Source organism: Corvus hawaiiensis, chromosome 40, assembly GCF_020740725.1.
Source record: "Corvus hawaiiensis isolate bCorHaw1 chromosome 40, bCorHaw1.pri.cur, whole genome shotgun sequence".
NCBI classification, from domain to species: Eukaryota; Metazoa; Chordata; class Aves; order Passeriformes; family Corvidae; genus Corvus; species Corvus hawaiiensis.
This window is the reverse complement of record NC_063252.1, coordinates 277,777-291,589: the sequence shown is the minus strand read 5'-3', so window position 1 is coordinate 291,589 and position 13,813 is coordinate 277,777. Positions and strand designations below refer to the sequence as shown.

Below are 13,813 nucleotides of genomic sequence, written 5' to 3'. Positions count from 1 at the left end.
CCCCAAACCCCCAAATTCCCCCCCAAAAGCCCCAAATTTTCCCCCAAAACCCCCAAATTTCCCCCAAACTCCCAAATTCTCCGCAAAACCCCCAAATTCCCCCCAAAACCCCCAAATTCCCCCAAAACCCCCAAATTTCCCCCAAACTCCCAAATTCTCCCCAAAAGCCCCAAATTTTCCCCCCAAATCCCAAATTCCCCACCAAAATCCCCAAATTTTCTCCCAAAATCTTCAAGTTTTCCCTCAAAACTCCCAATTCCCCCCAAAACCTCCAAATTTCCCCCCAAGGAACCCCAAAATCCCCCCAAATCTCCCCCAAATTCCCCCCAAATCCCCAAGTTCCGCCCAAAATCCCCAAATTTCCCCCCCAAATCCCCAAATTTCCCTCCAAATTCCCCCAAATTTCCCTCCAAATTTCCCCCCCAAATCCCAAATTCCCCCAAATCCCCCAAATCCCCCAAATTCCCCCCAAATTTCCCTCCAAATCCCCCAAATCCCCCAAAAATCCCCAAATTTCCCCCCAAAACCCCCAGAAATCCCCCCAAAACCCCCAAATTCCCCCTCAAAATCCCCAAAACTCCCCCAAAATTCCAAATTTCTCCCCAAGGAACCCCAAAATCCCCAAATTTCCCCCCAAAATTCCCAAATTTCTCCCCAAGGAACCTCAAAATCCTCAAATTCCCCCCAAACCCCTCAAATTCCCCCCCAAAATCCCCAAATTTCCCCCCAAATCCCCAAATTCCCCCCAAATCCCCCAAATTCCCCCAAATCCCCCAAATTCCCCTCCAAATTCTCCTAAAAATCCCCGAATTCCCCCCAAATCCCCCAAATTTCCCCCCCAAACCCCCAAATTCCCCCCCAAAATCCCCAAAATTCCCCTCAAAATCCCCAAATTCCCCTCCAAAACCCCCAAATTTCCCCCCCAAATCCCCCAAATTTCTCCCCAAATTCCCCCCAAATTCCCCCCAAATTCCCCCGAAATCCCCCAAATTTCCCTCCAAATCCCCCAAATCCCCCCAAAAATCCCCAAAATTCCCCCCAAAACCCCCAGAAATCCCCCCCAAACCCCCCAAATTCCCCCTCAAAATCCCCCAAAACTCCCCCCAAAATTCCCAAATTTCTCCCCAAGGAACCCCAAAATCCCCAAAATTCCCCCCCAAATCCCCAAATTTTCCCCCAAAATCCCCAAACTCCCCCCAAAATCCCCAAATTTCCCCCCAAAATTCCCAAATTTCTCCCCAAGGAACCCAAAATCCCCAAAAATTCCCCCCCAAACCCCCAAATTTCCCCCCAAAATCCCCAAATTCTCTCCCAAAATCTTCAAGGTTTTCCCTCAAAACTCCCAAATTCCCCCAAAAATCCCCAAATTCGCCTCCAAAACCCCCAAATTTCCCCCCCCAACCCCCAAATGTCCCCCCAAATCCCCCAAATTCCCCCAAATTTCCCTCCAAATTCCCCCAAATCCCCCCAAAAATCCCAAAATTCCCCCCAAAACCCCCAAATTCCCCTCAAAATCCCCCAAACTCCCCCCAAAATTCCCAAATTTCTCCCCAAGGAACCCCAAAATCCCCAAAATTCCCCCCAAACCCCTCAAATTCCCCCCAAAATCCCCAAAATTCCCCTCAAAATCCCCAAATTTCCCCCCCAAACCCCCAAATTCCCCCCAAATCCCCCAAATTCCCCCCAAACCCCCAAATTCCCCCCAAATCCCCCAAATTGTCTCCCCCAAACCCCCAAATTCCCCAAATTCCCCCAAATCCCCCCAAATTTCCCTCCAAATCCCCAAATTCCCCAAAAATCCCCAAATTTCCCCCCAAAACCCCCAGAAATCCCCCCAAAACCCCAAATTCCCCCTCAAAATCCCCCAAAACTCCCCCCAAAATTCCCAAATTTCCCCCAAAATTCCCAAATTTCTCCCCAAGGAACCCCAAAATCCCCAAAATTCCCCCCCAAATCCCCAAATTTCCCCCCAAAATTCCCAAATTTCTCCCCAAGGAACCCCAAAATCCCCAAATTCCCCCCAAACCCCTCAAATTCCCCCCAAAAATCCCCAAATTTCCCCCCCAAATCCCCCAAATTCCCCCAAAACCCCCAAATTTCCCCTCAAACCTCCCAAATTTCCCCCCAAATCCCCCAAATTTCCCCCCCAAACCCCAAATTCCCCCCAAATCCCCCAAATTTCTCCCCCAAACCCCAAATTCCCCCCAAATTCCCCCCAAATCCCCCAAATTCCCCCTCCAAATCCCCCAAATCCCCCCAAAAATCCCCAAAATTCCCCCAAAAACCCCAGAAATCCCCCCCAAAACCCCCAAATTCCCCCCTCAAAATCCCCCAAAACTCCCCCCAAAATTCCCAAATTTCCCCCCAAAATTCCCAAATTTCTCCCCAAGGAACCCCAAAATCCCCAAAATTCCCCCCCAAATCCCCAAATTTTCCCCCAAAATCCTTAACTCCCCCCAAAATCCCCAAATTTCCCCCAAAATTCCCAAATTTCTCCCCAAGGAACCTCAAAATCCCCAAAATTCCCCTCAAAATCCCCAAATTTCCCCCCCAAACCCCCAAATTCCCACCAAATCCCCCCGAAATCCCCCAAATTCCCCCAAATCCCCCAAATTTCCCTCCAAATCCCCCAAATCCCCCCAAAAATCCCCAAAATTCCCCCCAAAACCCCAGAAATCCCCCCCAAAACCCCCAAATACCCCCTCAAAATCCCCCAAAACTCCCCCCATAAATTCCCAAATTTCTCCCCAAGGAACCTCAAAATCCTCAAATTCCCCCCAAACCCCTCAAATTCCGCCCAAAATCCCCAAATTTCCCCCCCAAATCCCCAAATTCCCCCCAAATCCCCCAAATTCCCCTCCAAATTCTCCCAAAAATCCCCGAATTCCCCGCAAATCCCCCAAATTTCCCCCCCAAACCCCAAATTTCCCCCCCAAAACCCCCCAAATTCCCCCCAAATCCCCCCGAAATCCCCCAAATTCCCCCCAAATCCCCCAAATTTCCCTCCAATCCCCCAAATCCCCCCAAAAATCCCCAAAATTCCCCCTCAAAATCCCCCAAAACTCCCCCCAAAATTCCCGAATTTCTCCCCAAGGAACCTCAAAATCCCCAAAATTCCCCCCAAACCCCTCAAATTCCCCCCCAAAATCCCCAAAATTCCCCTCAAAATCCCCAAATTTCCCCCCCAAACCCCCAAATTCCGCCCAAATTCCCCCCAAATCCCCCAAATTCCCCCCAAATTCCCCCCAAATCCCCCAAATTTCCCTCCAAATCCCCAAATCCCCCCAAAAATCCCCAAAATTCCCCCCAAAACCCCCAGAAATCCCCCCCAAAACCCCCAAATTCCCCCTCAAAATCCCCCAAAACTCCTCCCAAAATTCCCAAATTTCTCCCCAAGGAACCCCTAAATCCCCAAAATTCCCCCCAAAAGCCCCAAATTTCCCCCAAAATCCCCAAACTCCCCCCAAAATCCCCAAATTTCCCCCCAAAATTCCCAAATTTCTCCCCAAGGAACCTCAAAATCCCCAAAATTCCCCCCAAACCCCTCAAATTCCCCCCCAAAATCCCCAAAATTCCCCTCAAAATCCCCAAATTTCCCCCCCAAACCCCCAAATTCCCCCCAAATCCCCCAAATTTCTCCCCCAAACCCCCAAATTCCCCCCAAATTCCCCCCAAATCCCCCAAATTTCCCTCCAAATCCCCCAAATCCCCCCAAAAATCCCCAAAATTCCCCCCAAACCCCCCAGAAATCCCCCCAAAACCCCCAAATTCCCCCTCAAAATCCCCCAAAACTCCCCCCAAAATTCCCAAATTTCTCCCCAAGGAACCCCAAAATCCCCAAAATTCCCCCCAAACCCCCAAATTTCCCCCCAAAATCCCCAAATTTCCCCCCCAAATCCCCAAATTCTCCCCAAATCCCCAAATTCCCCTCCAAATTCTCCCAAAAATCCCCGAATTCCCCCCAAATCCCCCAAATTTCCCCCCAAACCCCAAATTCCCCCCCAAAACCCCCAAAATTCCCCCCAAATCCCCCAAATTTCCCCCCCAAACCCCCAAATTCCCCCCAAATCCCCCCCAAACCCCCAAAATTCTCCTCAAAATCCCCAAATTTCCCCCCCAAAACCCCCAAATTCCCCCCCAAAACCCCCAAATTTCCCCCCCAAATCCCCCAAATTTCTCCCCAAGGAACCTCAAAATCCCCAAAATTCCCCTCAAAATCCCCAAATTTCCCCCCCAAACCCCCAAATTCCCCCTCAAAACCCCCAAATTCCCCCCCCAAACCCCCAAATTCCCCCCCAAACCCCCAATTTCCCCCCCAAAACCCTTAAATTTCCCCCCCAAATCCCCCAAATTTCCCCCCCAAACCCCCAAATTCCCCCCAAATCCCCCCCGAAATCCCCCAAAATTCCCCCCACATTTCCCCCCGAATCGCCCCAAAATCCCAGAATTTCCCCCCAAACTCCCGCCCAGTCCCGCACCGGGGCACCAGGGGTTGAAGAGCACCACGACGTCGTTGGCGGCCTCGAAGGGCGCGGCGAAGTCTCCGGCCTCGGTGCGCGTGCGGACGCTGAGCGCGTAGCGCCCCACGGGGGCCGTGGGCGGCGCCTGCAGCCACGCCCAGAGCGCGTGCTCGGCCCCGCCCCCCACGGGCTCGGCCACGCCCTCGTCCAGCTGGGCCACCCAGCCCGTGGCCGAGGAGCCGCCCAGGGGCAGCAGGACGTGCGTGCCCTTGGCCACCTGCGGCGTGGGGCCTGCGGGATTCCCGACTTTAACCCAGAAATTCCCGGATCTGACCCCCAAAATTCCCGTAAGACCGCCAAATTTCCCACCAGAATTCACCACTCTGACCCCCAAAATTCAACGATTTGACCCCAGAATTCCCCGGTTTACCCCCGAATTCACCAATTTTAACGCAAAATGGCCAATTTTAGCCCAAATCCCCGATTTGACCCCAAAATTCCCGATTTTACCCCAAATCCCCGATTTGACCCCAAAATCCCCGATTTGACCCCAAAATCCCCGATTTGACCCCAGAATTCCCGATTTTAACCCAAACTTCCCAATTTTACCCCAAATCCCCGATTTTACCCCAAAATTCCCGATTTTACCCCAAATCCCCGATTTTACCCCAAAATCCCGATTTGACCCCAAAATTCCCGATTTGACCCCAAAATTCCCGATTTGACCCCAGAATTCCCGATTTTAACCCAAAATTCCCGATTTTACCCCAAATCCCCGATTTTACCCCAAAATCCCCGATTTGACCCCAAAATTCCCGATTTGACCCCAAAATTCCCGATTTTAACCCAAAATTCCCGATTTTACCCCAAATCCCCGATTTGACCCCAAAATTCCCGATTTTACCGCAAATCCCTGATTTTACCCCAAAATTCCCGATTTTACCCCAAAATTCCCGATTTTACCCCAGAATTCCCGATTTGACCCCAAAATTCCCGATTTTAACCCAAACTTCCCAATGTTTACCCCAAATCCCCGATTCTACCCCAAAATTCCCGATTTTACCCCAAATCCCTGATTTTACCCCAAAATTCCCGATTTTACCCCAAAATTCCCGATTTTACCCCAAATCCCCGATTCTACCCCAAAATTCCCGATTTGACCCCAGAATTCCCGATTTGACCCCAGAATTCCCAAATTTTAACCCAAAATTCCCGATTTTACCCCCAAATTCCCGATTTTACCCCAAAATTCCCAAATTTTCTCCGGAATTCCCACAAATTCCCGAAGTTTCCCACCAAAACTCACCAATTTGACCCCAAAATTCCCCATTTTACCCCAGAATTCCCGAATTCACCACAAAATTCCCATTTTTACCCCAGGATTCCCGATTTTACCCCCAAATTCCCGATTTTAACCCAAAATTCACCAATTTTACCGCAAAATTCCCCATTTTACCCCAAATTCCCGATTTTAACCCAAAATTCCCGATTTTACCCCAAAATTCCCGTAAGAGCGCCAAATTTCCCACCAGAATTCACCACTCTGACCCCCAAAATTCAACGATTTGACCCCAGAATTCCCCGGTTTACCCCTGAATTCACCAATTTTAACACAAAATGGCCAATTTTACCCCAAATCCCCGATTTGACCCCAAAATTCCCGATTTTACCCCAAATCCCCGATTTGACCCCAAAATTCCCGATTTGACCCCAGAATTCCCGATTTGACCCCAGAATTCCCAAATTTTAACCCAAAATTCCCGATTTTACCCCAGAATTCCCGATTTTACCCCAAAATTCCCAAATTTTCTCTGGAATTCCCACAAATTCCCGAAGTTTCCCACCAAAACTCACCAATTTGACCCCCAAATTCCCCATTTTACCCCAGAATTCCCGAATTCACCACAAAATTCCCATTTTTACCCCAGAATTCCCGATTTTCCCCCCAAATCCCCGATTTTACCCCAAATCCCCGATTCTACCCCAAAATTCCCGATTTTACCCCAAATCCCCGATTTGACCCCAAAATTCCCGATTTGACCCCAAAATTCCCGATTTGACCCCAAATCCCTGATTTTACCCCCAAATCCCCGATTTTACCCCAAATCCCCGATTTTACCCCAAAATTCCCGATTTTACCCCAAAATTCCCGATTTGACCCCAAAATTCCCAATTTTACCCCAAATCCCCGATTTTACCCCAAATCCCCGATTCTACCCCAAAATTCCCGATTTGACCCCAAAATTCCGATTTGACCCCAGAATTCCAAATTTAACCCAAAATTCCCGATTTTACCCCTAAATTCCCGATTTTCCCCCAAAATTCCCAATTTTCTCCGGAATTCCCACAAATTCCCGAAGTTTCCCACCAAAACTCACCAATTTGACCCCAAAATTCCCCATTTTACCCCAGAATTCCCGAATTCACCACAAAATTCCCATTTTTACCCCAGAATTCCCGATTTTACCCCCAAATTCCCGATTTTACCCCCAAATTCCCGATTTTACCCCAAAATTCCCGTAAGAGCGCCAAATTTCCCACCAGAATTCACCACTCTGACCCCAAAATTCACCGATTTGACCCCAGAATTCCCCGGTTTACCCCCGAATTCACCAATTTTACCCCAAAATGGCCAAATTTATCCCCAAATTCTCAATTTTACCCCAAAATTCATCCATTTTACCCCAAACTTCCCGATTTTACCCCAAACTTCCCGATTTTACCCCAAATCCCCGATTTTACCCCAAATCCCCGATTTTACCCCAAAATTCCCGATTTTACCCCAAAATTCCCGATTTGACCCCAAAATTCCCGATTTTAACCCAAATCCCCGATTTTACCCCAAAATTCCCGATTTGACCCCAAAATTCCCGATTTGACCCCAGAATTCCCGATTTTACCCCAAAATTCCCGATTTTACCCCCAAATTCCCGATTTTAACCCAAAATTCCCGATTTGACCCCAAAATTCCCGATTTTAACCCAAATCCCCGATTTTACCCCAAAATCCCCGATTTTACCCCAAAATTCCCGATTTGACCCCAGAATTCCCGATTTTACCCCCAAATTCCCGATTTTACCCCAAATTCCCGATTTTACCCCAAAATTCCCGATTTTACCCAAAATTCCCGATTCTACCCCAAAATTCCCGATTTTACCCCAAATCCCCGATTCTACCCCAAAATTCCCGATTTTACCCCAAAATTCCCAATTTTACCCCAAATCCCCGATTTTACCCCAAAATTCCCGATTTGACCCCAAAATTCCCGATTTTAACCCAAATCCCCGATTTTACCCCAAAATTCCCGATTTGACCCCAAATTCCCGATTTTACCCCCAAATTCCCGATTTTAACCCAAAATTTCCGATTTTACCCCAGAATTCCCGATTTTACCCCAGAATTCCCCCCAAAATCCCCAAATTTCCCCCGAATTTCCCCAAAATTTCCACCCAAAATCCCCATTTTCCCCCCAAATCCTCCAAATTTTTCCCCCCAAAATCCCCAAAATTTCCCAAAAAAATCCTCAAATCTTCCCCCAAAATCCCCAAATTTCCCCCCAAAATCTCAATTTTTCCCCAAAATCTCCAAAATCCCCAAATTTCCCCCCAAACCCCAAAATTCCCCCAAAACCCCCCCAAATTCCTCCCCGAAAATCCCAAATTTTTCCCCCAAAATCCCCGATTTTCCCCCCAAAACTCCGCAGGTTTTTTTCCAAGATCCCCAAATTTTTCCCCAAAAATCCCCAAATTTTTCCCCAAATGCCCCGAATTTCCCCCAAACCCCAATTTTTCCCCAAAAATCCCCAAAATTCCCCCAAATCCCCCAAATTTCCCCCCCCAAATCCCCAAATTTCCCCCAAAAATCCTCAAATCTTCCCCCAAAATCCCCAAATTTCCCCCCAAAATCTCAAATTTTCCCCAAAATCCCCCAAATTCTCCCCAAAATACCCCAATTTCCCCCAAAAAAATCCCAAAATTTCCCCAAATTTCCCCCAAAATCCCCGATTTTTTCCCCAAAAATCCCCAAATCGCCCCCCCCAAATCCCCAATTTATACCCCAAAAATCCCAAAATCTCCAAAATCCCCAAATTTCCCCCAAATCCCCAATTTTCCCCCCAAAACCCCCCCAATAAACCCCAAAATCCCCGATTTTTCCCCCAAATCCCCGATTTCCCCCCCCAAAAATCCCCAATTTTCTTCCCCAACCCCCCCCAATCTCCCCTCAACCCCGCAAAAACCCCCCGAAACCCCCAATTTTTCCCCAAAAAGCCCCAAAACCCGCGGATTTCGCCCCAAACCGGGGGCCGCACCCAGCGTGAGCTCGAAGCACAGCGCGTCTCCGTCCGCCAGGGGGCGCGGCAGGGCCACGCCCACGTGGAACCGCTGCCCCCGCCGCACCACCAGGGGGCGCTGCGCGAACTCCTGCGTGTGGTGAGCCTCGCGATTGGCTGAGGCGCCGGGGCGGAGCCTGACGGGAGCCAATAGGCCTGCGAGGAGAGCCCCAGGGGGCGGGGGCTTAGCGCGGCCGCCATCTTGGCGTGCAAAACGGCGGCGGCGCGGGGAAAAAAGGAGGTTTGGGGGGGGAAAAATGGGGGTTTTGGGAGGGAAAATCGGGGTTTTGGGGTGGTTTTGGGGCTGGGAGGGTTTGAAATGGAGGTTTTGGGCGGTTTTGGAGCGGTTTGGGTCACTTTTCAAAGATTTTCGGCGGTTTTGGACCGTTTCTCGGTCGTATTTTGGTCCCCAAAATGGGAATTTTTACACCCCAAAATGGCAGGTTTTGCCCCCAAAATGGGAATTTTGGGCCACTTTTGGAGCATTTTTGGTCACTTTTGGACCATTTCTCAGTCATATTTTAGTCCCCAAACGGGCACTTTTTGCACCCAAAATGGCAAAAATTTGAACCATTTTGGACCATTTTTGGCCATTTTTAACCCAAAATGGCGCTTTTTGGAACCCCAAAATGGGAATTTCCAGCCACTTTTGGACCATTTTCCAGTCATATTTTGGTGCCCCAAAATGGGAATTTTACACCCCAAAATGGCAGGTTTTGCCCCAAAATGGGATTTTTTTCAGCCATTTTCGACCATTTTTTGCCATTTTTGGCCGTTTTGCACCCAAAATGGGAATTTTCGGCCACTTTTGCAGCACTTTTGGTCACTTTTGGACCATTTCTCAGTCATATTTTAGTCCCCAAACTGGCGCTTTTTGCACCCCAAAATGGGAATTTTTCAGCCATTTTTGGCCGTTTTGCACCCGAAATGGGAATTTCCAGCCACTTTTGGACCATTTTTCGGCCATATTTTGGTCCCCAAAACGGTGCTTTTTGAACCCCAAAATGGGAAATTTTCAGCCATTTTGGGCCATTTTTTGCCATTTTTGGTCATTTTGGACCCAAAATAGGACTTTCAGACCCCAAAATGGCTGGTTTGGACCAATTTTGGAATTTTTGGCCCATTTCCACCCATTTTTGGCCATTTTTGGCACTTTTTGGCCCAAAATGGGACCCCAAAATGGCTGGTTTGGACCAATTTTGGAATTTTTGGCCCATTTCCACCCATTTTTGGCCATTTTTGGCACTTTTTGGCCCAAAATGGGAAATTTTCAGCCATTTTTGGCCATTTTGGATGCAAAATGGGACTTTCAGACCCCAAAATGGCTCGTTTGGACCAATTTTGGAATTTTTGGCCCATTTTCACCCATTTTTGGCCATTTTGGACCCAAATTGGGACATTTTTCACCCCAAAATTGACGTTTTGGACCCTTTTGGCCCCAATTTTGGTGATTTTAGGTGCCGAAATCAGAATTTTTGGCCAAAAAAGGAACTTTTTGACCCCAAAATGGGAATTTTCGACCTAAACCAACACTTCATGGCCCAAAATGGCACTTTTTGACCAAAACCCAGCATTTTAACCCCAAACTGACTCATTTCCCCCCGAAAAATGCCGTTTTGAGGCCAAAAATGGGATTTGGGGGCATTTTTGGGGCTGGGTCGGAAATTGGAGGGCTTAAAATGGAAATTTTGGGCGGTTTTGGAGCATTTGGGGTCACTTTTGGACAATTTTTGGCAATTTCCCACCATTTTCAGCCATTTTGGACCATTTTTGGGTCATATTTTAGTCCCCAAAATGGCGCTTTTTGCACCCCAAAATGGGAATTTTTCAGCCATTTTCGACCATTTTCGACCATTTTTGGCAGTTTTGCACCCAAAATGGGAATTTCCAGCCACTTTTGGACCATTTTGGCCACTTTTGGACCATTTTTCAGTCATATTTTGGTGCCCCAAAATGGGAATTTTACACCCCAAAATGGCACTTTTTGAACCCCAAAATGGGAATTTTCGGCCATTTTGGGCCATTTTGGGCCATTTTTGGCCACTTTGGACTCAAAATGGGACTTTTTGACCCCAAAATGGCTGGTTTGGACCATTTTTGGAAATTTTGGCCCATTTTCAACCATTTTTGACCATTTGGGGCCATTTTTGGCCATTTCTGAGCCAAAATGGGAATTTTAGACCCCAAAATGGACATTTTGGGCACTTTCGGACCCAATTTTGGTGATTTCAGGGGCCAAAATCAGAATATTTGGACAAAAATTGAACTTTTGGACCCCCAAAATGGGAATTTTCAGCCATTTTTGGCCATTTTGGACCATTTTTGGCCATTTCTCACCCAAAACGGGCATTTTAGACCCCAAAATGGGCATTTTGGACTCCTTAGGACCCAAATCCGCCAATTTTGGGGGCCCAAATCAGAATTTTTGGATGAAAATGGCCAATTTTGACCCCAAAATGGGAATTTTCAGCCGTTTTTGGACCATTTTTGGCCACTTTTGACCCAAACTGGGACTTTTAGACCCCAAAATGAGCATTTTGGGCCCTTTTGGACCCAAATCCTCCAATTTTGGGGACCAAAATCAGAATTTTTGGACAAAAATGGAACTTTTGGACCCCAAAATGGGAATTTCGGCCATTTTGGGCCATTTTTGGACCATTTTTGGCCATTTTTGACTCAAAATGGGAATTTTAGACCCCAAAATTGACGTTTCGGGCACTTTCAGACCCAAATCCGGCGATTTTGGGAGCCAAAATCAGAATTTTGGGCCGAAACCAGAACTTTTGGGCCATTTTTTTGCTGCCAAAATGGGAATTTTTCATCCCAAACTGGGATTTTTGCACTTTCAGAACGTTTCGGACCCCAAAATCGGCACTTTTCACCCCAAAATGGCATTTTTCGGCCCCAAAGGGGAGTTTTTGGGCTCAGAATTGGCAATTTTGGGGCCGTTTTTGGCCCCAAAGTGCTGCTTTTTGGAACTTTGGCCCCAAGAATCCCAAATTTTCCCCCAAAAGCCCCAAAATCCCGGGATTTCTCCCCAAAATCCGTATTTCCACCCTAAAACCTCCCAATTTTTTCCCAAAATCCCGGGATTTTGCCCCAAAACCTCTCTCCCCAATTCCCCTGAGCCACTTCGGGATCTCCAGCCGGGAACCTCCCCAAAATCCCCCCAAATTCCCCAAAATCCCCCAAAATTCCCCCCCAAATCCCTCCAAAATCCCCATTTTTCCACCCAAAATACCCCAAAATCCCCCCAAAATCCCCAAAATCCCCCCCAAATCCCCAAAATCCACCCAAAATCCCCCAAAATTTCCCCCAAATGCACCCAAAATCCCCCAAAATCTCCCCAAATCCACCCAAAAGCCCCATTTTTCCACCCCAAAATCCCCCAAAATCCCCATTTCCCCCCCAAACCCCCCCAAATCCCCCAAAATCCCCTTTTTCTACCCCAAATCCCCCAAATCTCGGGATTTTTTTTCCCCAAATTCCCCCTTTTCCCCCCAAAACCCCCGATATTTTTTTTACCCCAAAATCCCCCTTTTTTGCCCAAATTCCCCCTTTTCCCCCCAAAACCCGAAGATATTTTTTTCCCCCCCAAATCCCATTTTTTTTACCCAAATTCCCTCTTTTTCGCCCCAAATCCCCGGCTGTGTTTTTTGCCCAAAATCCCTTTTTTTCCCCCCCAAACCCCGGTATTTTTTCTTTACCCAAATTCCCCCTTTTCCCCCCCAAAATCCCAGGATGCTTTTTTCCCCCAAATCCATTTTTTTTGCCCAAATTCCCCCTTTTCCCCCCCAAACCCCCGCCATTATTTTTCCCCCAAAATCCCATTTTTTTCCCCCAAATCCCCCCCATTTCCCCCCAAAACCCCGGTATATTTTTCCCCCCCAAAATCCCATTTTTTCCCCCAAAATCCCCTTTTTCCCCCCAAACCCGGGTATACTTTTTCCCCAAAAACCCCGGATTTTTTCCCCCCCTTTCTCCCCCCAAACCCCGGGGACATTTTTTGCCCAAATTCCCCATTTTTCCCCCCAAAATCCCGGATTTTTCCCCCCCCAATCCCCCCCTTTCCCCCCCCCCAAACCCCCGCTATTATTTTTCCCCCCAAATCCCATTTTTTTGTTACCCAAATTCCCCCCATTTCCCCCCAAAACCCCGGATTTTTTTCCCCCAAAATCCCTTTTTTTTTGCCCAAATTCGCCCTTTTCCCCCCCCAAACCCCCGCCATTATTTTTCCCCCCAAAATCCCATTTTTTTCCCCCAAATCCCCCCCATTTCCCCCCAAAACCCCGGTATATTTTTCCCCCCCAAAATCCCATTTTTTCCCCCAAAATCCCCTTTTTCCCCCCAAACCCGGGTATACTTTTTCCCAAAAACCCCGGATTTTTTCCCCCCCTTTTCCCCCCAAACCCCGGGGACATTTTTTGCCCAAATTCCCCATTTTTCCCCCAAAATCCCGGATTTTCCCCCCCCCAATCCCCCCCTTTCCCCCCCCCCAAACCCCCGCTATTATTTTTCCCCCCAAATCCCATTTTTTTGTTACCCAAATTCCCCCCATTTCCCCCCAAAACCCCGGATTTTTTTCCCCCAAAATCCCTTTTTTTTTGCCCAAATTCCCCCTTTTTCACCCCAAACCCCCGCTATTATTTTTCCCCCCAAATCCCATTTTTTTGTTACCCAAATCCCCCCCATTTCCCCCCCAAAACCCCGGTATATTTTTCCCCCCCAAAGGGTCACCTGGGGCCACCTGGGGGGACCTGGGGTCAGCTGGGACACACCTGGGGTCAGCTGGGGGCACCTGGGGTCAGCTGGGGTCAGCTGGGGTCAGCTGGGGCCACCTGGACGCATTTGGGGTCACCTGGGGTCACCTGGGACACACCCGGGTCACCTGGGGCCACCTGGGGTCAGCTGGGGTCAGCTGGGGGCACCTGGACGCACTTGGGACACACCTGGGGTCACCTGGGACACACCTGGGGTCAGCTGGGGCCACCTGAGGCCACCTGAGGCCACCTGGACGCACTTG

The 13,813-nt window shown here is 48.6% G+C and overlaps 1 protein-coding gene across 1 annotated transcript in view; it reads right to left on the bottom strand.

The window, feature by feature from the left end:
* TGM1 (transglutaminase 1) overlaps positions 1 to 10,548 on the bottom strand; it is a gene marked incomplete at its 3' end in the record, with an annotated part of 51,634 nt that extends 41,086 nt beyond the window's left edge. Inside the window, exons 1-3 of the mRNA XM_048290405.1 lie at positions 10,536 to 10,548; positions 8,770 to 9,066; positions 4,479 to 4,751 (exon numbers count right to left, since the gene is read on the bottom strand). Coding sequence (XP_048146362.1) covers positions 4,479 to 4,751; positions 8,770 to 9,066; positions 10,536 to 10,548 — 583 coding nt within the window. The remainder of the gene's footprint in view (positions 1 to 4,478; positions 4,752 to 8,769; positions 9,067 to 10,535) is intronic.
* Between the last annotated feature and the right edge of the window lie 3,265 nt (positions 10,549 to 13,813).